At 61.2% G+C, this 14,741-nt stretch overlaps 1 protein-coding gene across 5 annotated transcripts in view; it reads right to left on the reverse strand.

Annotated features, from left to right (window-relative positions):
- The window catches only part of NFIC (nuclear factor I C), a 56,324-nt gene that overhangs the window by 7,649 nt on the left and 33,934 nt on the right, over nucleotides 1-14,741 (reverse strand). For all 5 annotated transcript variants that reach the window (XM_036234117.1, XM_016163491.2, XM_016163489.2 and 2 more), the window contains exons 3-7: nucleotides 10,299-10,370; nucleotides 6,813-6,887; nucleotides 5,902-6,025; nucleotides 5,158-5,282; nucleotides 326-451 (exon numbers count right to left, since the gene is read on the reverse strand). In XM_036234117.1, the coding sequence (XP_036090010.1) occupies nucleotides 326-451; nucleotides 5,158-5,282; nucleotides 5,902-6,025; nucleotides 6,813-6,887; nucleotides 10,299-10,370 (522 nt within the window). The remainder of the gene's footprint in view (nucleotides 1-325; nucleotides 452-5,157; nucleotides 5,283-5,901; nucleotides 6,026-6,812; nucleotides 6,888-10,298; nucleotides 10,371-14,741) is intronic.

A 14,741-nucleotide genomic window follows, 5' to 3' on the forward strand; every position in this document is an offset into this window, starting at 1 on the left:
AAGGGAGGGCCAGGCACGGAGTGACCAGCGGGGCTCACATGCGTGGTGGCCGGAGTCTGTCTCCCTGCGCAGTGAGCGTGACACCGCCTGGCCGTGTGGCCGGGAGCACCCTCGCGTCACCCGCGTGGCCTGTGTGCGTCTGGCCACGCGCCGGGCATGGCCGCCTCCTTCTGTGACTGCCTGACACCGTCGACTGAGGGCTGCTCGAGTGTGGCATGAAAGCCACAGGCTGCGCCTCCTTCTCATGCCAAGGGGAAACTGAGGCCCAGAGAGACAGAGGCAGGCGCGGGCCGCCCCGGCCGCCCGCCCCCCGCCCGGCGCTCACCACTGTGCACGGCGATGACCGGCCGGTGGTGCTGGGTGAAGCTGGAGAGGCGCGGCGAGTCCTGGGGCGACGGGCTGTTGAAAGGCGACTTGTCCATCTCCGTCTTCTTCACCGGGGACGAGATGCCTGCGTGGGAAGTGCGGGCGGCTGCAGGGCTCGGCACGGCAGCTCCGCTCCCAGGACCCCCGCCTCCTCGCCCCTCTTCCCTCCAGGGGCCCGTGGGCGAGGGGCTGGGGGCCCACTTTCCAGACGGAGCAAACTGAGGCTCAGCGCAGTGAGGGGGGCTGCTCGGGGCCGCGGCCCTGGTGTCCCAACCCAGCCCCTCACCTTCTCTCCTCCCAGAGAAGCCTCCCTGGGGACACGGCAGAGCCCCGGAGAAGGCAGAAGGGCGAGCAGGGGGAGCGCCGGGCCCTGGCGAGCTGAGAGGACGCCACGGCCCCTGAGCTGGGGCGAGAGCGTCCCTGGTCCCCGCCGGGGAGGGGCCCGCCCACCGGGACCCGCGCAAGGCCTACGTGAGCTGCGAGGCGCGGAGCCAGCAGCCCAGGGCCTGGCGCACGGCCGCCCACTGGAACCGCTTGCTAACTGTCACTCCCCGGGCCGAGGGGAGCCCTCCCGGCTCAGCCCCTCGCCCCTTTCTCTCGATGAACGAGAGGGTGAGGGGTGAAAAGCGAGCGCCCACGGAATCTGCAGAGAGCCCGGCGCAGAGCAGACGCCGGCTCAGGAACGACCGTCGCGACACGAGGACGGACCACGCCGGTGCCGGGCGCCCCCCGCCCTCCGCCTGCACCCCCACTTCTGGCGCCGTCTGGATGGAGAGCTGCGGATGGTGGCGGGGCCCCAAAAATGCGGAGCCCGGGGCCCAGCCCCACGGCTGGAGCGGGAACCTCAGGGAGGTTGAGCCAGAGGGGGACGTGCTTAGAAACTATTTTTAAATTTGTTTTAGGGTGAAGCGCACCCACTGAGACCATGGCGAGGGGTCTGAGTTTCCTGCAGCCCAGCACGCGGTCCCTTGCTCTGGGGGCTCCTCCAGCACGGCCGCCCTGGGCATCGTGCGGGGCTGAGTGGCACCCTTGGCTCCCACCTACTCGATGCCAGGAGACCCCCTGACACCCACAGACGTCCCCAGATGTGGCCGTGTCCCTTCCGGGCGGAGTCGCCCCAGTTACAAACCCTGCCGTCCTCTGAGGCACAGTGCTCGTGACTGACAGGCAGTGTGCCTGTCACAAACACCATGCCTGTCGGCCCCCGCCGGACGGAGCACACGCTCTTCAATGACCCGGCCCGCCTGTGTACCTCCCATCTGAGCGACCACCACACGAACAAGGCCGTCGCCCACTGGCATGCCGGCTCCATGGGGCTGCGGTCGGCTCTCGCTGACCGCCGGGTCTCCGGGGCCCCAGAGCGCGGGGTCAAGGTGACTGTGTGGTGAACGGGCGGGGGTTTGGTCCTACTGAGACCGGCACCCACTCTGCGGTAGGGCCTCCCCTCCGCGTTGTGGACACCGGGCTTGGTCACTCCCGTGGGGCAGCATTCCTGCCCCGCCCCTCGATGCCAGGAGCCCCCCATCATGACAACCAGCGATGTTCCCAGACATGGCCCCATGGTCCCCACTGAAGACCCCTTCAAGGTTGTGGGCAGAGCGCTCGGAGCCTGCTCCCACACATCCTCACACCCGCCCACCCGATGCAGGGCTTACGGGAGCCACCGCGTTTCACAGATGTGGAGACTGAGGCCAGATGAAGGAAGTCACCTGCCGGAGGCCACAGCCAACAAGCGGTGGGCGGGGATTCAGACCCGGCTCTGACTCTGCAGCCCATGGTCTGCCGCCCTGTCCGGCCTGCAAGTTCAGAGAAGGGGGAGCCCCGGGGGGCAGAGAAGGGAGACGGGGATGCCTGCTTCACCCAGGTGACCCCTGTCTACGCGTGGGGCGCACATCCCTGGCAGGAGAGCCGCAGGAGCAAAGCACCCCGGGAGCTAAACAGATGGTGCCCCCCTTCTGCCCTGCTTGGATGGGCAATCTGGGAAGGCCTCCAGAGGAGGTGGGCAGGAGGAAAAAGGGTGCGGAGCGGGCGAAGGCCTGGAAGCTGGCTCAGGGGCCTGAGAGGGGTGGCTGCGGGGGTCTGGCCCGGCGGGGCTGGCAGTGTGGTGGTGGGGTGGGGGGTAACTAAGCGCTGCCCACAGGAGCCAGTACAGAGGAAGGGAGAGAGTGCTCTAATCAGCTTAACCCCCTTAATGAGCAGCTAATTGGGGGCTGTCTAGACAGGAAGCTGGGGGAGGCCGGGAGCAGTTGGGGGTGGGGAGGAGGAGACAAGAATCCATCTCCCCTACGCTCCTCGCTCCTCGCACCTGTGGGGCAGGGGCAGCCTTCACTGCGGTTTACTGAGGCTCCCAGAGGAGGGTGAGTTTGTCATCGGTGGAGGCGACCGATACCAGACAGCGGGCGACACACTCCCTGTGACACTGCCTTCCGGCTCTGAGCGGCTTCCTCCTTGTCCACTCATCACCGCCGTTCAGGGCGGGCAGGTCATACCAAGTCCCCGCCACCCCAGCGGCTCGCTCTAACCTCTTCTTCCTTGTAAAAATTTGTTTTTCTTTTTTGGGCTTCCTGAATTGAAAGCTTGGTTTTTTATTTCCAACTTTTTTCCTAATCGATAGACTTAGGGCTATAATTGTCCCGCTCAGGGACGCTGCGGCTACATCTCGGAGGCTGCCTTTCGGCTCTAAGTGGTATACACTTTACATGCAGGCAGCCTCCTCAGTCATAGTCAGCAGGATGTGCTTCTGAGTTCCCAATCAGTAAATGAGAGAGCAGATGTCTCCCAACATCCACTCTATTCTTTAGCAGCAAAACCCGTAAATTTGAGAGGTACACATACCTGCCCCAAGTAAAACTACAGTTCCCAGTGTGCAGCACACAGTATGGCCACATTACTAACTCAGGGACACAGAGATAAGCAGAACAGGTAAGTGCGTCTTCTGAAAATTATTCTTAAAGGGAGAGGACATGCCCAGATTTGACCTTTCTTTCTTGCTGGCTGGAACGCAGACGTGATGGTTGGACCATTAGGTGGGAATGAAAACCACATTCGGTGGAGCACAAGGCGGGAGCCTAAGTCCCTCGCATCACACACCTGCCCAGGGCTGCTGAGGCTGGCCGTTTACTGGTGAGAGAAATGTACTGTCCTTTTGGGTTGTCTTTTTCTCACAATCAAACTTAAACTTTACTGAATACAGGGTCTTGATAGAGACAAACCTGACAGAGATGAGGAGCCCACAAAGACAGAGCCACAGAGACACCCTGACCCATAAATTAGAGCCTAATAAATACAGAGACAGGTCCTCCCAGAGTTAGGTACCTGTTCTGGAAGCCACACCACACAAGAGGGAGGACCCTGGGGACATCAACTGTCACACCAGATGTGCTAGACACCGATTCAGAGATGGGAATTTTATAGACGTGAGCAACGATAAACTCTCCCGTTTCCTGGGGCACTTACGTGATCCAGACTGTTGCTTTCTGCACGTTCTATCATTTCCTCCTTCTGACTTTCTGAAGGAAGAGTTATCTCATCACTCCCATTTTAGAGATGAGAAAACCAAGGGTCAGAGAAGTTACGTCAGCTGCCAAAGATTACACAGCCCACACAGTGAGCCAAGGGCAGAGCTGGCATTCAAACCCAGGTCTCTCTGATGCTTGAACCTGCCCTCCTCATTGTAACGTTTAGTCGCTTTTCTAGAACCCTGCAGGCATGGCACTTTGTGCAGACAGATCTTTAAAAGAAAGCAGGCTCTTACAGGCATAGGAAGGAGAGAGAGAGAAGGGGAGGAGGAAACAAATCCTAAGGTGTACTGGGTGCTCATTACGCACCAGACCTGCTTTAGGGACATCCGGTGTATTAATTAACTTAATCCCCACAACAACTCCTGAGGTGCGAACTGCGGATATTAACATCCCCATTTCACAGATGAGAAAACAGGCTCAGAGAGGGAGAGTCACCAGGAAGCTCTAAGGGCTGGTGGACTCGAGTCCGCATTTGTAACCAGGAGGTTATTCTGTGGGGTGAACCCTTAACAAGGGATAAGGGATTAGATAAAACGATGCTCCTAAAATCCGGGGGCACAGTCCCTACCGAGAATCTGGGGAAGAACGGGAACACCCTCCCCAGTGTAACTTAAGCCTTTGGGCCACACACCATTTCCGTAGAGTCACAGATGCCAGCCTGCTAGAGACCAGAACCAAGGTGGAGATGAAGACCCCTAAGAGGAGAAACCTTTGGAGAAAGCCTCTGGGAAGACGAAGAATCCCTAGGAGGTAGCGCTCAACAAGACACAGACCCTACGGAAATGCTGACATTACAGAATCCCGAGAGAACCCCCTGTGAACCAAAAGCAACAAACCAAAATCCTCCCGGTCAGGGCCCTGTGAGAAAGACACGGGGCTCCCACGGAACTGGAGCCGCACGAGGTTAAGATCCCACGGAAAATAATGAACTCTAAGGAGGACCACAGTAAGCAGGGATTCTATAGATCGGGATCCCCCCCATCCCACCCCACCCACCGAGACGGGCCCCTAATAGGAGGAGGCGGGGAAGTCGGGCCGGGCAGAGAGCCCGCCCTCCCCGGCCGGAGCGGAACCAAATAGCTCCGGGAACGCGAGCCCGGACTTGACTTCCAACCGCGCGCATCCCGCGAGACCACAACTCCCAGGGAGCCTCGCGGCTCCAGCCCCGCATCCCGCGCCCCAGCGCCCGCGCAGTGCCTGCCGGAAATCGTAGTCCCCGCTGCCGCGACCCCGACCGGAAGGCCGGCTCCGCCCCCGCCGCCAGCCCTACCTCCTTCCATGTCCTCCGTCCAGTTTCGGTTGCTACTCGTGGGAGAGCTGGGGGAGGTGTAGTAATCGCCGCCGGGGCTCGTGTCCACGTCTTCCTCCATCGAGCCCGATTTGTGCCGCTTGCTCCTAAGGGGCGAGGGGAGAAAAGCGCAGGCCAGTTACCACGGAGACGCAGGCCGTGGCGGCGGGCTGTGCTGACTTCCGGTCCCGGGGGGCGGGGCGAGGAGGGTGCTCTCGCGAGACGTCAGGAAGCCCCGTTCTTTCAGCCAGTTCTGTTGACACCTGTTTCAACCTGGCCATTGCTAGGATGGGACTCCTGGGACCAGAGGCGGGGCGGGGCGCAGCCCAGGTCACACAGGGTGCAGACTAAAGCCCCGAAGGCCTGGCTGGTCACTTGGCTACTGTAATCCTCAGAGCACCCCGGTAGGATTACGACCCCATTTCACTGGCGAGAGAACCGAGGCAAACACAACGTGACCAGCTGAAGGTCACACAGTGCACACCAGCAAGAACCAGTGTCTTCATTCCCATGGAGTCTCCAGGGCTGGGCCTGTGGGACTCGAGCCCAGAGTGGGTGTCAGGGCAGGGGAAAGAGGCACTTGGGGCTGGGTTTTGAAGGATGAGTAGAGGTTTCCTAAATGGACTGTGAAAACTGGCATTCCAGGAAGAGGAATGAATCAGCTGGGGCCAGAAGGAGGTGGGCGAGGGGTCACGAAAGGCCCAGAGGTGGGGCCCGGCCACGTACCCACTGGAGGAAGTACTGGGTAGCGTTCTTCGCATGCCGGTGCTGGCTGGATTCAGGTCATATGCCAGATGCCCCTGCAGCTCCCCCAGGGAGAAGTTAGGTCCTGTTCCTGTCACCACGGGTGCTGTAGAGGGTGACAGAGAGGAGAATGAAGGAGAGGGCAAGGTTCAGGGTGGCCGTTTGCCCCGAAGGGGGGGGGAGCTGTCTGGGGGCAGGTGGTTGTACGGAGAACCCCTTCCCGAATTGGCCTGCTTCCTAATTTGGCTAAAACTAGCTTTATTCTGTGGATCAGAAGACCAAGGCCATCAGGATAGGCCGAGGTCACGCTATGAGGCAGAGGCGGGGCCAGAGCTGGAGGCCGAGCTTCCCAGTACTCCCGAGGCCAGGTTCTGATGGGAAGGCGATGGTCAGGGTTAAGCAGAACTCCCTGGGGCGGGGTATACGTGGTGGGGGCGGTGTCTGAGGGAGTGGGGTGGGTCCCCAGTAGGTTCAAAGGGAAGGCAAGTGGACAAGAAGCAAAGTGGGCAGGGTAAGTAGGGCCCTCTGGGGTCCCCTCCTGGAACAGGGTGGGGGAAGCCCCAGGAAGGAGGGGTGCTGAGCAGAGGTGCTTCAGCCCCTCCACCCAGCATCTGGAGTCTGTTTCCTAGGGAGGAGCATGTCACCCTGACCTTGTGCTGCTCCTAGGATACTTCCCTTTCTAGGAACCTTGGTTTGGTGACGGGAGGTGGCTGGAGGGGACCGGCGGGAGGGGGTGATGAGTTCCTCCCTCCTCCCCCAGTCCCTCTCCTCTCTCTGGGGCACCTCCTTCTTGGAACCTCTATCCTGAAGCCTCTCTCCTCTCCAGTGGCCTTTCGCCTGTATGAGCCCCGCCCCACTCTGGGTCCCGGCCCAGGGCAGGTGGGGACACTTACTCCGGGACACTTGGATGAGCTCGGTGACGCTGAACACACCAGAGGTGACAAAGCTCTCCTGGAAGTCAGTCGTGTCTGGAACGAGGAGAGAATGGGGGTCAGCGGATCTGTCGTCCCTCCTCGACACCCTGGAGCTGCCCAGACCCGGGGGGTTGGACCCAGCCTGGGCAGTGACCCTGTCTACACCCTGCAGCCCTGCAGCAGGGGACTGGCCACTACGCCCTCTGGTCCACTGAGGGAGTCCCTACACCCTCACACAGCAGGAGCGGAGTCCTTAGCATCCTCACCCAGTCTCCCTTCTCTGGGGCTAGGTGGGCCCCATATCTAGCCTCGCCTTCACCCAGGCATTCCCATGCTGCAGCAGGCTGCAATCGGGCTGGACCTGGTTTCAAATCTTGGCTTGACTGACCACTCGGCTGTGATCTTGGGCAAATCCCTTCCCTTCCTTGAGCCTCGATGGTCCCTAATCTCTAAAATGGGGATCATATGCCCTGTCGCCTGGGCAGTTTGTGACATGAAGCAAACTCCCTGGGAGGGGCGGGCTTGCTTCCTGCGCAGTACTCATCACCCCAGGCAATGCAGGCGTTTTGTATCGGGCTCCCTCCGGCCTGGCCGCTCCGTGGAGGCAGGGATGTCTCTGCCTAGGCTCAGCCGTGTCCCTGCGCCTAGACCAGGGCCTGGCCACAGGCTCAGAACCACGGGCGGGATGGAGGCTCTGCAGGCAGAAGTCAAAGTCTTGTGCCCTCAGAGCCACTCCTACCTAATGTCAGAGAGAGAGGGACCCTCCCTTTTAGCCTGGGGTGGTTTGTACACGAATGTTCACAGCGGCACGATTCACAAACAGCGCGTGTGTCCATCAGTGGGTGAACAGATTCACACAACGTGGTCCATCCACAGGCTGACTAGTCAGCCGTGAAAAGGAGTGAATCCCTGACCCTCATTACAGTGTGAACAGACCCTGGATGCATGATGCTCGGCGAGCGAAGCCAGACACGAGAGGCCACACGGCTGCGATCCCACTTAGGTGACATGTCCAGAACAGGGACGTCCACAGAGACGGAGAGTGGGTTTGTGGTTGCCAGGGGCTGGGGAGGGGAATGGGGAATGGGCTGGGGAATGACTGCTGCGTTGCATGGAGTTTCTGTGGGGGTGACGGAATGTTCTGGAATTAGTGGTGATGGTTGCACAACACCATGCGTGTACTTAAATGTCACTGAATTTTACATTTTAATATGGTTAAAATGATAAATTTTACCTTATGTGTATTTTATCATACGAAAACCTTTAAATATTCTTAAGGCTAATGTGAGGTGTGTCAGGCAGGGGTGAGGCAAGCAGAGTGTGGGGAGCCTGGGGGGCAGGGGGCCTCTCTTACACAGAGAAGCCTTCGCTGAGGGGAACACTTTACTGAGACCTCAGGGAACCAGGGGCCACTGGGAATATGTGCGTTAAAATGTGGCACGTGCCAGCGTGGCGCCGCTTGGGCTGCTCTGGTCAGGACGATCTTACGCGTGACGTTTGCCACCTCCCGGGGAGCCGCGAAGCTCCCAGCGGCAAGTGGCCTGTGCAGAGGCCGAGGCTGGGGAACACACTTGGCGGGTTGGAGGCCCACAGGGCTGGGGCGGAAGGAGCCAGGGACAGTGGTGAGAGGTGGGGGGACAGGCAGGCAGGCATCTCTGGGCTTTGGGGACGGTGCGTGCTGGGAGCACTCCTTCTCTCGGCCCCCAGGGGGCAGCACGGGCCACAGGGCGCTCAAGGCCTCGCTCAGGCGGCCAGCTGTCTGAGACCCTGGACAGTCCCAGAACCCTAGCCTCCCTGGGTACGGGCTTCGTGCCCACCATTTACTGAGCACGTGCTATCTGCCCGGGCTTATGCTAGGAGGCTCAGGGCCACAACATCCCGGGAGGACAGGGCGGTGGCCCCCCCAGTGTCCAGGGGAAGTGGCCGTGGCCGCTTCCTGCCGACCCAGCTGGCCAGCTGGTGTCAGCACGCCCCCCGCCCTGCCCCCACCGGGGTTTCCTGTTTGTGCGGCGCTAGCCCAGCTCCATCTCCAGGGGACTCCCTGGCGGGCGGGGAGGAAGTGATTTCCTGCAGCAGACGCTGGAGCTCCCCGCGGGGCCAGGCCAGCAATGCCCCCCCACCAGCCCTCAACATCTGGCTTGGACGGAGGCGTCCGGGGATCTCAGGAGACCACGGAGGAACACGCGGGGTCACAGGCGGCTAGTGACGCGCGGTCTGGGGGCCTGTGAACCTTCCGGAACCAGCTGGCCTCCCCGGGCACGGCTGCGCCGGCCCATCCAACGGATGCCCTCACACACCCGCCGTCCTTCCTTCCTCCCCTCCCATCTCTCCTCCTTCCTCCCCCTCGCCTATCATCTCTCCGGTTCCTCTTTTTCTGCTTCATTCCTCCCTCCTTTATCTCTACAAATCTTTACTGAGCACTGACTGTGTGTACCAGGTCCTACTCTAGGCACTGAGGACACAGGGATGGAGGCAGTTAGAAAAGCCTCTGCCCTTGAGGTGACATTCCATCGGGAGAGATAAGCAAACAGGCATGAGAGCAGGAACTGCAGGGAAATAAACAGGCCGGTGATCAATGGAGAGTGGCCGCGGCGGCTCCAGCCCGGGGGCTCTGGGAAACTCCGAGAGGGGGGCGTCTGAGCTAAGACCTGGGAGATCCAGAGAGGGAGGGCAGGGGGCCGTCCAGGCAGAGGGCAGGGCCTGTGCAAAGGCCCTGGGGCGGGACCGAGCCTGGCCTGTCGGAGGAACAGGAGCCCCGTGTGGCTGGAGCGGAGTGGCGGGGGGGGGGGAGAGGGGGGTGGGCAGGGAGGGGGCGGAGCAGGTCACCCAGGGCCTCGTAGTAGGTCGTGGGTCCTGGGGAGGACTTGGGCTTTTGCCCCGAGGGAGGCGGGCGCCCTGGAGGGCGGTGGGCAGAGGAAGGGCCAGACCCGACTCGGCTGCTCACGGGAGCTCTCTGGCCACTTCAGGAGGACAGATGTTGGGGGGTTGGGATCCAGGGGGGATCGGGGCAGAACCAGCTTCCCAATTCTTTCTGTGTTCTGGGGCTCCGCTCCCAGCCCTGCTTCAGGCAAACTCTCGCGCTTTCTACGCCCGCCCCCCCCCCCCGCCCCTGCCACACACTCACAGAGCTGACTTATCCTGCTCCTTGAATGTCGCATGAGACTGTGGGGCCCTCCGGGGCCTCGCCTGTGGGCCGAGTCCCTAGGAGCCCAGCCACTGGGAGCTCAGTTGTGGGTTCCAGCCCCAGCTCCCTGGACGCCCTGGGCAGACCCCTTAACCTCTCTGAGCCTCAGTGTCCCCATCTGCGAAATGGAACCACCCAGCACCTACCCCCTAGCACGGCTGTGAGGGATGAACTGCTCGTGTGTGTGAAGTGTGCACAGAGGGCCACACGGGCCACAAGGGGGGTGCACGGAAACGGGGGACAGGGCCGTGGCCTCCACCCCACACCGTGCCCAGACTCACCCAGCGTGATGGGCTTGCTGTCCTCCTGGTCGGAGCCCATCCCCGCCCGGGGACTGCCGCTCTGCTCCGTGTCTGCAAAGACAGAGAGGAGGAGGTGGTAACTCCACAGGCACCCCTGCCCGGGGGAGAGGACGGCTCCCGAACGTGCCGGGCCCCGGGTCTCTGCTTGGCCCCCTCCCTTGGGTGCTGCCCCAGAAGGTCATGGACACGCAGGGGCTGCCTCGGCCGTGGGGCCGAGCTCTTCCCCCTCCCCGCTGAGCCTCAGTTTCCTTATCTGCGAAACAGCGCAGCTTATTTAATCCTGCCTCCACTCTCGGAGGCGGTGCCACCGCGCCCACCTCACAGACGGGGACACTGAGGGCTGGAGACGAGTCCTTGAGCCCTTGGGCCGCTCCCCTAGGGCTCTGCCTCGAAGTCCGAGGGTTCAGCCTTTGGTCTCAGGCTGCCACGAAGGGCACCCAAAGAGGGGGCCGATGCTGATGGGTGTCCCCCTGCCTGACTTGGGGGCTCCCTCTCGCCCCGGCGCCCGCCCCTGCATCTTATCTAAAAATAATCAGGCTCCTTGGCAGACGGACACAGCAGACAGACGCTGAGCTCAGCGTTACCGGCTCTGGCGGCCTGGCCGGGGGGCCATCGCGCCAGCTCTCTGCAGTGCCCACAGACACTCCGACGGGGGGCTGAGGGGCGCACAGGGCTGAGCCCAGCCTGGCAGCACCCCCGGACCCAGCCATCTGTCTCTCGGGTCAAAGAGGAAGGTGGTGGCGATCGATCACCGTCAAACGCCAGAGAGAGAGACCAGGCCCCCCCCGGCTGCACCCCCACGCCGGGGGCATGGCTGGGCGGCATCGCGCAGGGCACTTCGCTGTGCTGAGCTGCAGCTTCCTCCCCTCTCAAGGGGGCGGCGCATCGGCCAGGCCCGGGGCGGGGGCGGGGGGGGGGGCGTGATGCCTGCGAACCGCATCGGGCGCACGTGGCACGTCTGTCCCCGGATCCCGTTAGCGTCATTTTCAAACTTCTGAGATGGCTGCAAATGGGGCGCTTTCCTGTGCCCTTTCAGGGGTCCCCTTACATCCTTCGGACAGCCACGAGGCTGGCATCGTCACTGACCCGATTTTATAGGCGAGGGAGACCGAGGGTCAGACTGACGAAAGGTGCCACCCCACGCCAGGGGCTTAGTAGGGCCGACGCCCCGTGCCATCAAAAGTCCTTCAACGATCTGACTCCCCACAACTTAACCGACGGCTGCTGACCGGAGGCCTTACTGATCAACACGGACAGCTAATTAATCCGTATTCTGTCCATTATCTGGAGTGTGTCCTGCATCCTTGCAATACGGTAAGCTAGAGAAGAAAAAGGTTGATCAGAAAATCACAAGAGAAAATATAGTTCCGATGTTTACTGAAAAAAAAAAAAAATCCACATGTAGGCGGACCCGCAAAGTCCAGACCCACGTTGGGGGGGGGCGGGTGTGGGGGCTGTGTTCCGTGCGGGCAGCTGCACCTCCAGCCTCGGCACGTGCGGAGCCGTCGGGCTTCTGGGATCGACGCCCGAGCTTCCAGCCGGAGGGGAGCCTCGGAGGACGTGTGGTCATGGGGAGGTCACTTCCTCTCTGGGGGCCTCGGTTCCCTCGGGGTTGTCATGGGGATAATAAGGATGACACTTCCTAAAACAGTCATGAGCCCTCGCTGTCTGCCTGGCGCGGTGCTGGTGGCTTCGCACACACTGTGTGTCGCGCACCTTCTGGCTGCCAAGGTTGAGAGGCGCGTGCAAGGCCCCGTGCCTCCACTTCACGTCCGGGAGCGGGTGGGGGCCGCCCCCCCCCCCCCCCGCTTGACTTGGTTTTGCAGCCCCAGCTGTGGGTAGCCAGGCTGGGCAGGGCTGGGCAGTGGCCAGGGGGACTGTGCCCGGCTGGGCCCCGAGCCCTGTGGCCGTTCCCAGGCTGGGCAGCCAGCGGCCCCTCCAAGTCGGCCAGTCCCGCTTGGACAGCCCTGGGCTGGGCACAGGTAGCCACCTCGCTGGGAAGCGCCCAGCCCGGGCAGCCGTCCGTTGGGCTCTGAGCCTTGGGCACGGGACCCTCTTTGGGAGCCGGTGCCCACACGGCCTCAGCAGGCAGCGGTGCCTGGCTGCCACTCGGACACTCCCCCAAGGGGGGTGATTCGGGAGTGCCGCCTCTGGTCTGGTGCTGTGGAACCCGGCAGACAGGGCCCTGGGCCTCCCTCTCGTCATCTGTGAAGCGGGCACGGCCACGGCACCTCCCTCGGTGGCTGCCCGTCGGGGGACGGGTGGTCACGCACCCAGTGAAGTGCCCCAAACTGCGGCCAGTACGTAGGACAGCCCGCAGCCACCGCGGCAGGGGGCCCTGTGACTGTGGGCGCCGTCTTTGTTGCTGCTTGTGCCTCGGTTACTTTGTATCCACGGAAAGGGATGGTCCGGGCTGTGGCTGGCTCGCGCTGGAGCCCTCGTCCCATTGTCCTTTCACTCTGTGGCCTCAGGACGGCCACACCACCTCTCTGAGCCTCAGTTTCCCCATCTGTAAGACGGCCGAGATCATAAACCCCACCTTCCAGAGCCACCAAGTCCGCTAAGAAAAATGCGTGAAAGGGCCGCCGCCAAATGGACCATCAGTACACGGTCGACTGAGGAGAGGTCCTAGACGATACTGTTTCTAGTGGTTCGCGGCGATCACCGGAAGTGCGGCTGGCTTCTGTGTGCCGGTCTTGGATTCCGCAGCCTCGCGGAGGCGCGTAGCTCTAAGAGCCTATTTCGCAGACTCCTTGGGGGTCTCTGCGTAGAGCATCCCGTCGCTTGCAAACGGGGAGTTTCGGTTCTTCCTTTCCAATCCGTACAGTTCCGATTTCCTGTCCTCGCCTTGTTGCGCTGGCCGGGGCCTGGCCGGCGGCCTCCTCTTGCCTCTGATCTTCGGGGAGGTCCTTTGGCCTCTCCCACTAAGGATGATGTTAGCTGTGTTTCTATGGATCTCTTTGTTGGGCTGAAGACGTTCTCGCCGTTTTCCACAGTCCCAAGGAAAAAAAAAAATTTTTTTTTTCTAATTTAAATAAATATAGTTTCTAAATAATCTGATGCCGTATTCAGGTGCCGTCTCATTAAAAAAAAATTTTAACTGAATTGTAAGATTGTGGCTAAACCATTTCTCGGCGCGCAGGTCGGTGGCATGAATCTATTCGCTGCCGCCCGTCTCCAGGTCTCCAGAACTTCCTCACCTCTGTCTGCATCACGCCCTCCCCCGGCCGGGGCTCCACCGGCTCCTCTCGGTCTCTGTGGACGCGGCTCCTCCGGGGACCTCGCGTGCGAGGAATCACACGGTGTTTGTCCTTCTGTGTCTGGCTCGTTTCGCTGAGCACAACATCCTCAGCTCTGTCCATGTTACGGCCTGTACCATCTTCTTTTAAATCATCTCTAAAACCTCAAAATATTTCTCCTCCACCTGCTGACCTGAAAACTCCCCGGCTTCTAGAGCTGCGTGGCATGGGAGCCACTAGCCGCATGTGATTTTGCATTTAAATGAGCTAAATTGAAATTAAATATGCAGGACTTCAGTTGCACTGGTCACCTCTCAAAACGCAATGGCCACAGGTGGCTCCTGGTGACCAAACATGGCCGTCGTCACCAAAAGTTCTGCTGGGTCAAGCTGCTCTGAACGTCCCATAAAAACTCAGGAAAAAAAAGGGCGCAGAAAACTCCCCCCGCCCCCAGCCACGTACATAGGCACCCAGCCCTAAAACGGACCCCCCTTCAGCCTGGACAAGTGGATCCGCAGGAGAGAATGTCTAAAGGCCGGCCAATCCCCAGCACCCCAAGGCGCGCCAGCCCCCAAGCAGCAGCCTCGGGTTGCTGAGCTCTTCAGAGCTTTGTGACATCACCTGACCGAATCCGCCCAGCTCGGATGACGAGGCCGGTAAACTGAGGCCCGGCTCGCAGCCTCCATTTCCCAAAGCTGACGTAAACTCGCTGTGTGTCTCGCACAGCAGCTCTGCCCTGCAGGGCACTGGGCCGGCACCTGTGGCTGTCGCGCTGGGGTGGGGTGGGGGGGCTTCCGGCCTTGTGTGGGTGGGGCTGGGGGGCTGCTCAGCACCCCGCAGTGCCCAGGACGCCCTCAGGGATGACCCGGCCCCGATGTCCGCAGTGCCGAGGGGGACAGACCCTGGTCTAGCTCTGTTCTGGGTGGGGGTGACAATGGTTCTTGGAGGGACGGAGGAGGCTATAGGATCTCGCTCTCTCTATGTATGAAGCGTGACATAGATACCATACACCAACAGGTGTGTAACGTACCTCTGACGTTAAAATTTCTTCGGGGGCAGAGCGATTAGGGGTAAAAGGTTCTTTAGGGGGAAGCGATAACAAAAAAATAAAAAGGGTCTTGTACATTTCTAAAGGACTCTAAAAACAGAACGGAGCGCGTGACGGGCGCCGCCCGCGCCCCGC

This window comes from Rousettus aegyptiacus, unplaced genomic scaffold (genome assembly GCF_014176215.1).
Source record: "Rousettus aegyptiacus isolate mRouAeg1 unplaced genomic scaffold, mRouAeg1.p scaffold_m13_p_16, whole genome shotgun sequence".
Classification (NCBI taxonomy): Eukaryota; Metazoa; Chordata; class Mammalia; order Chiroptera; family Pteropodidae; genus Rousettus; species Rousettus aegyptiacus.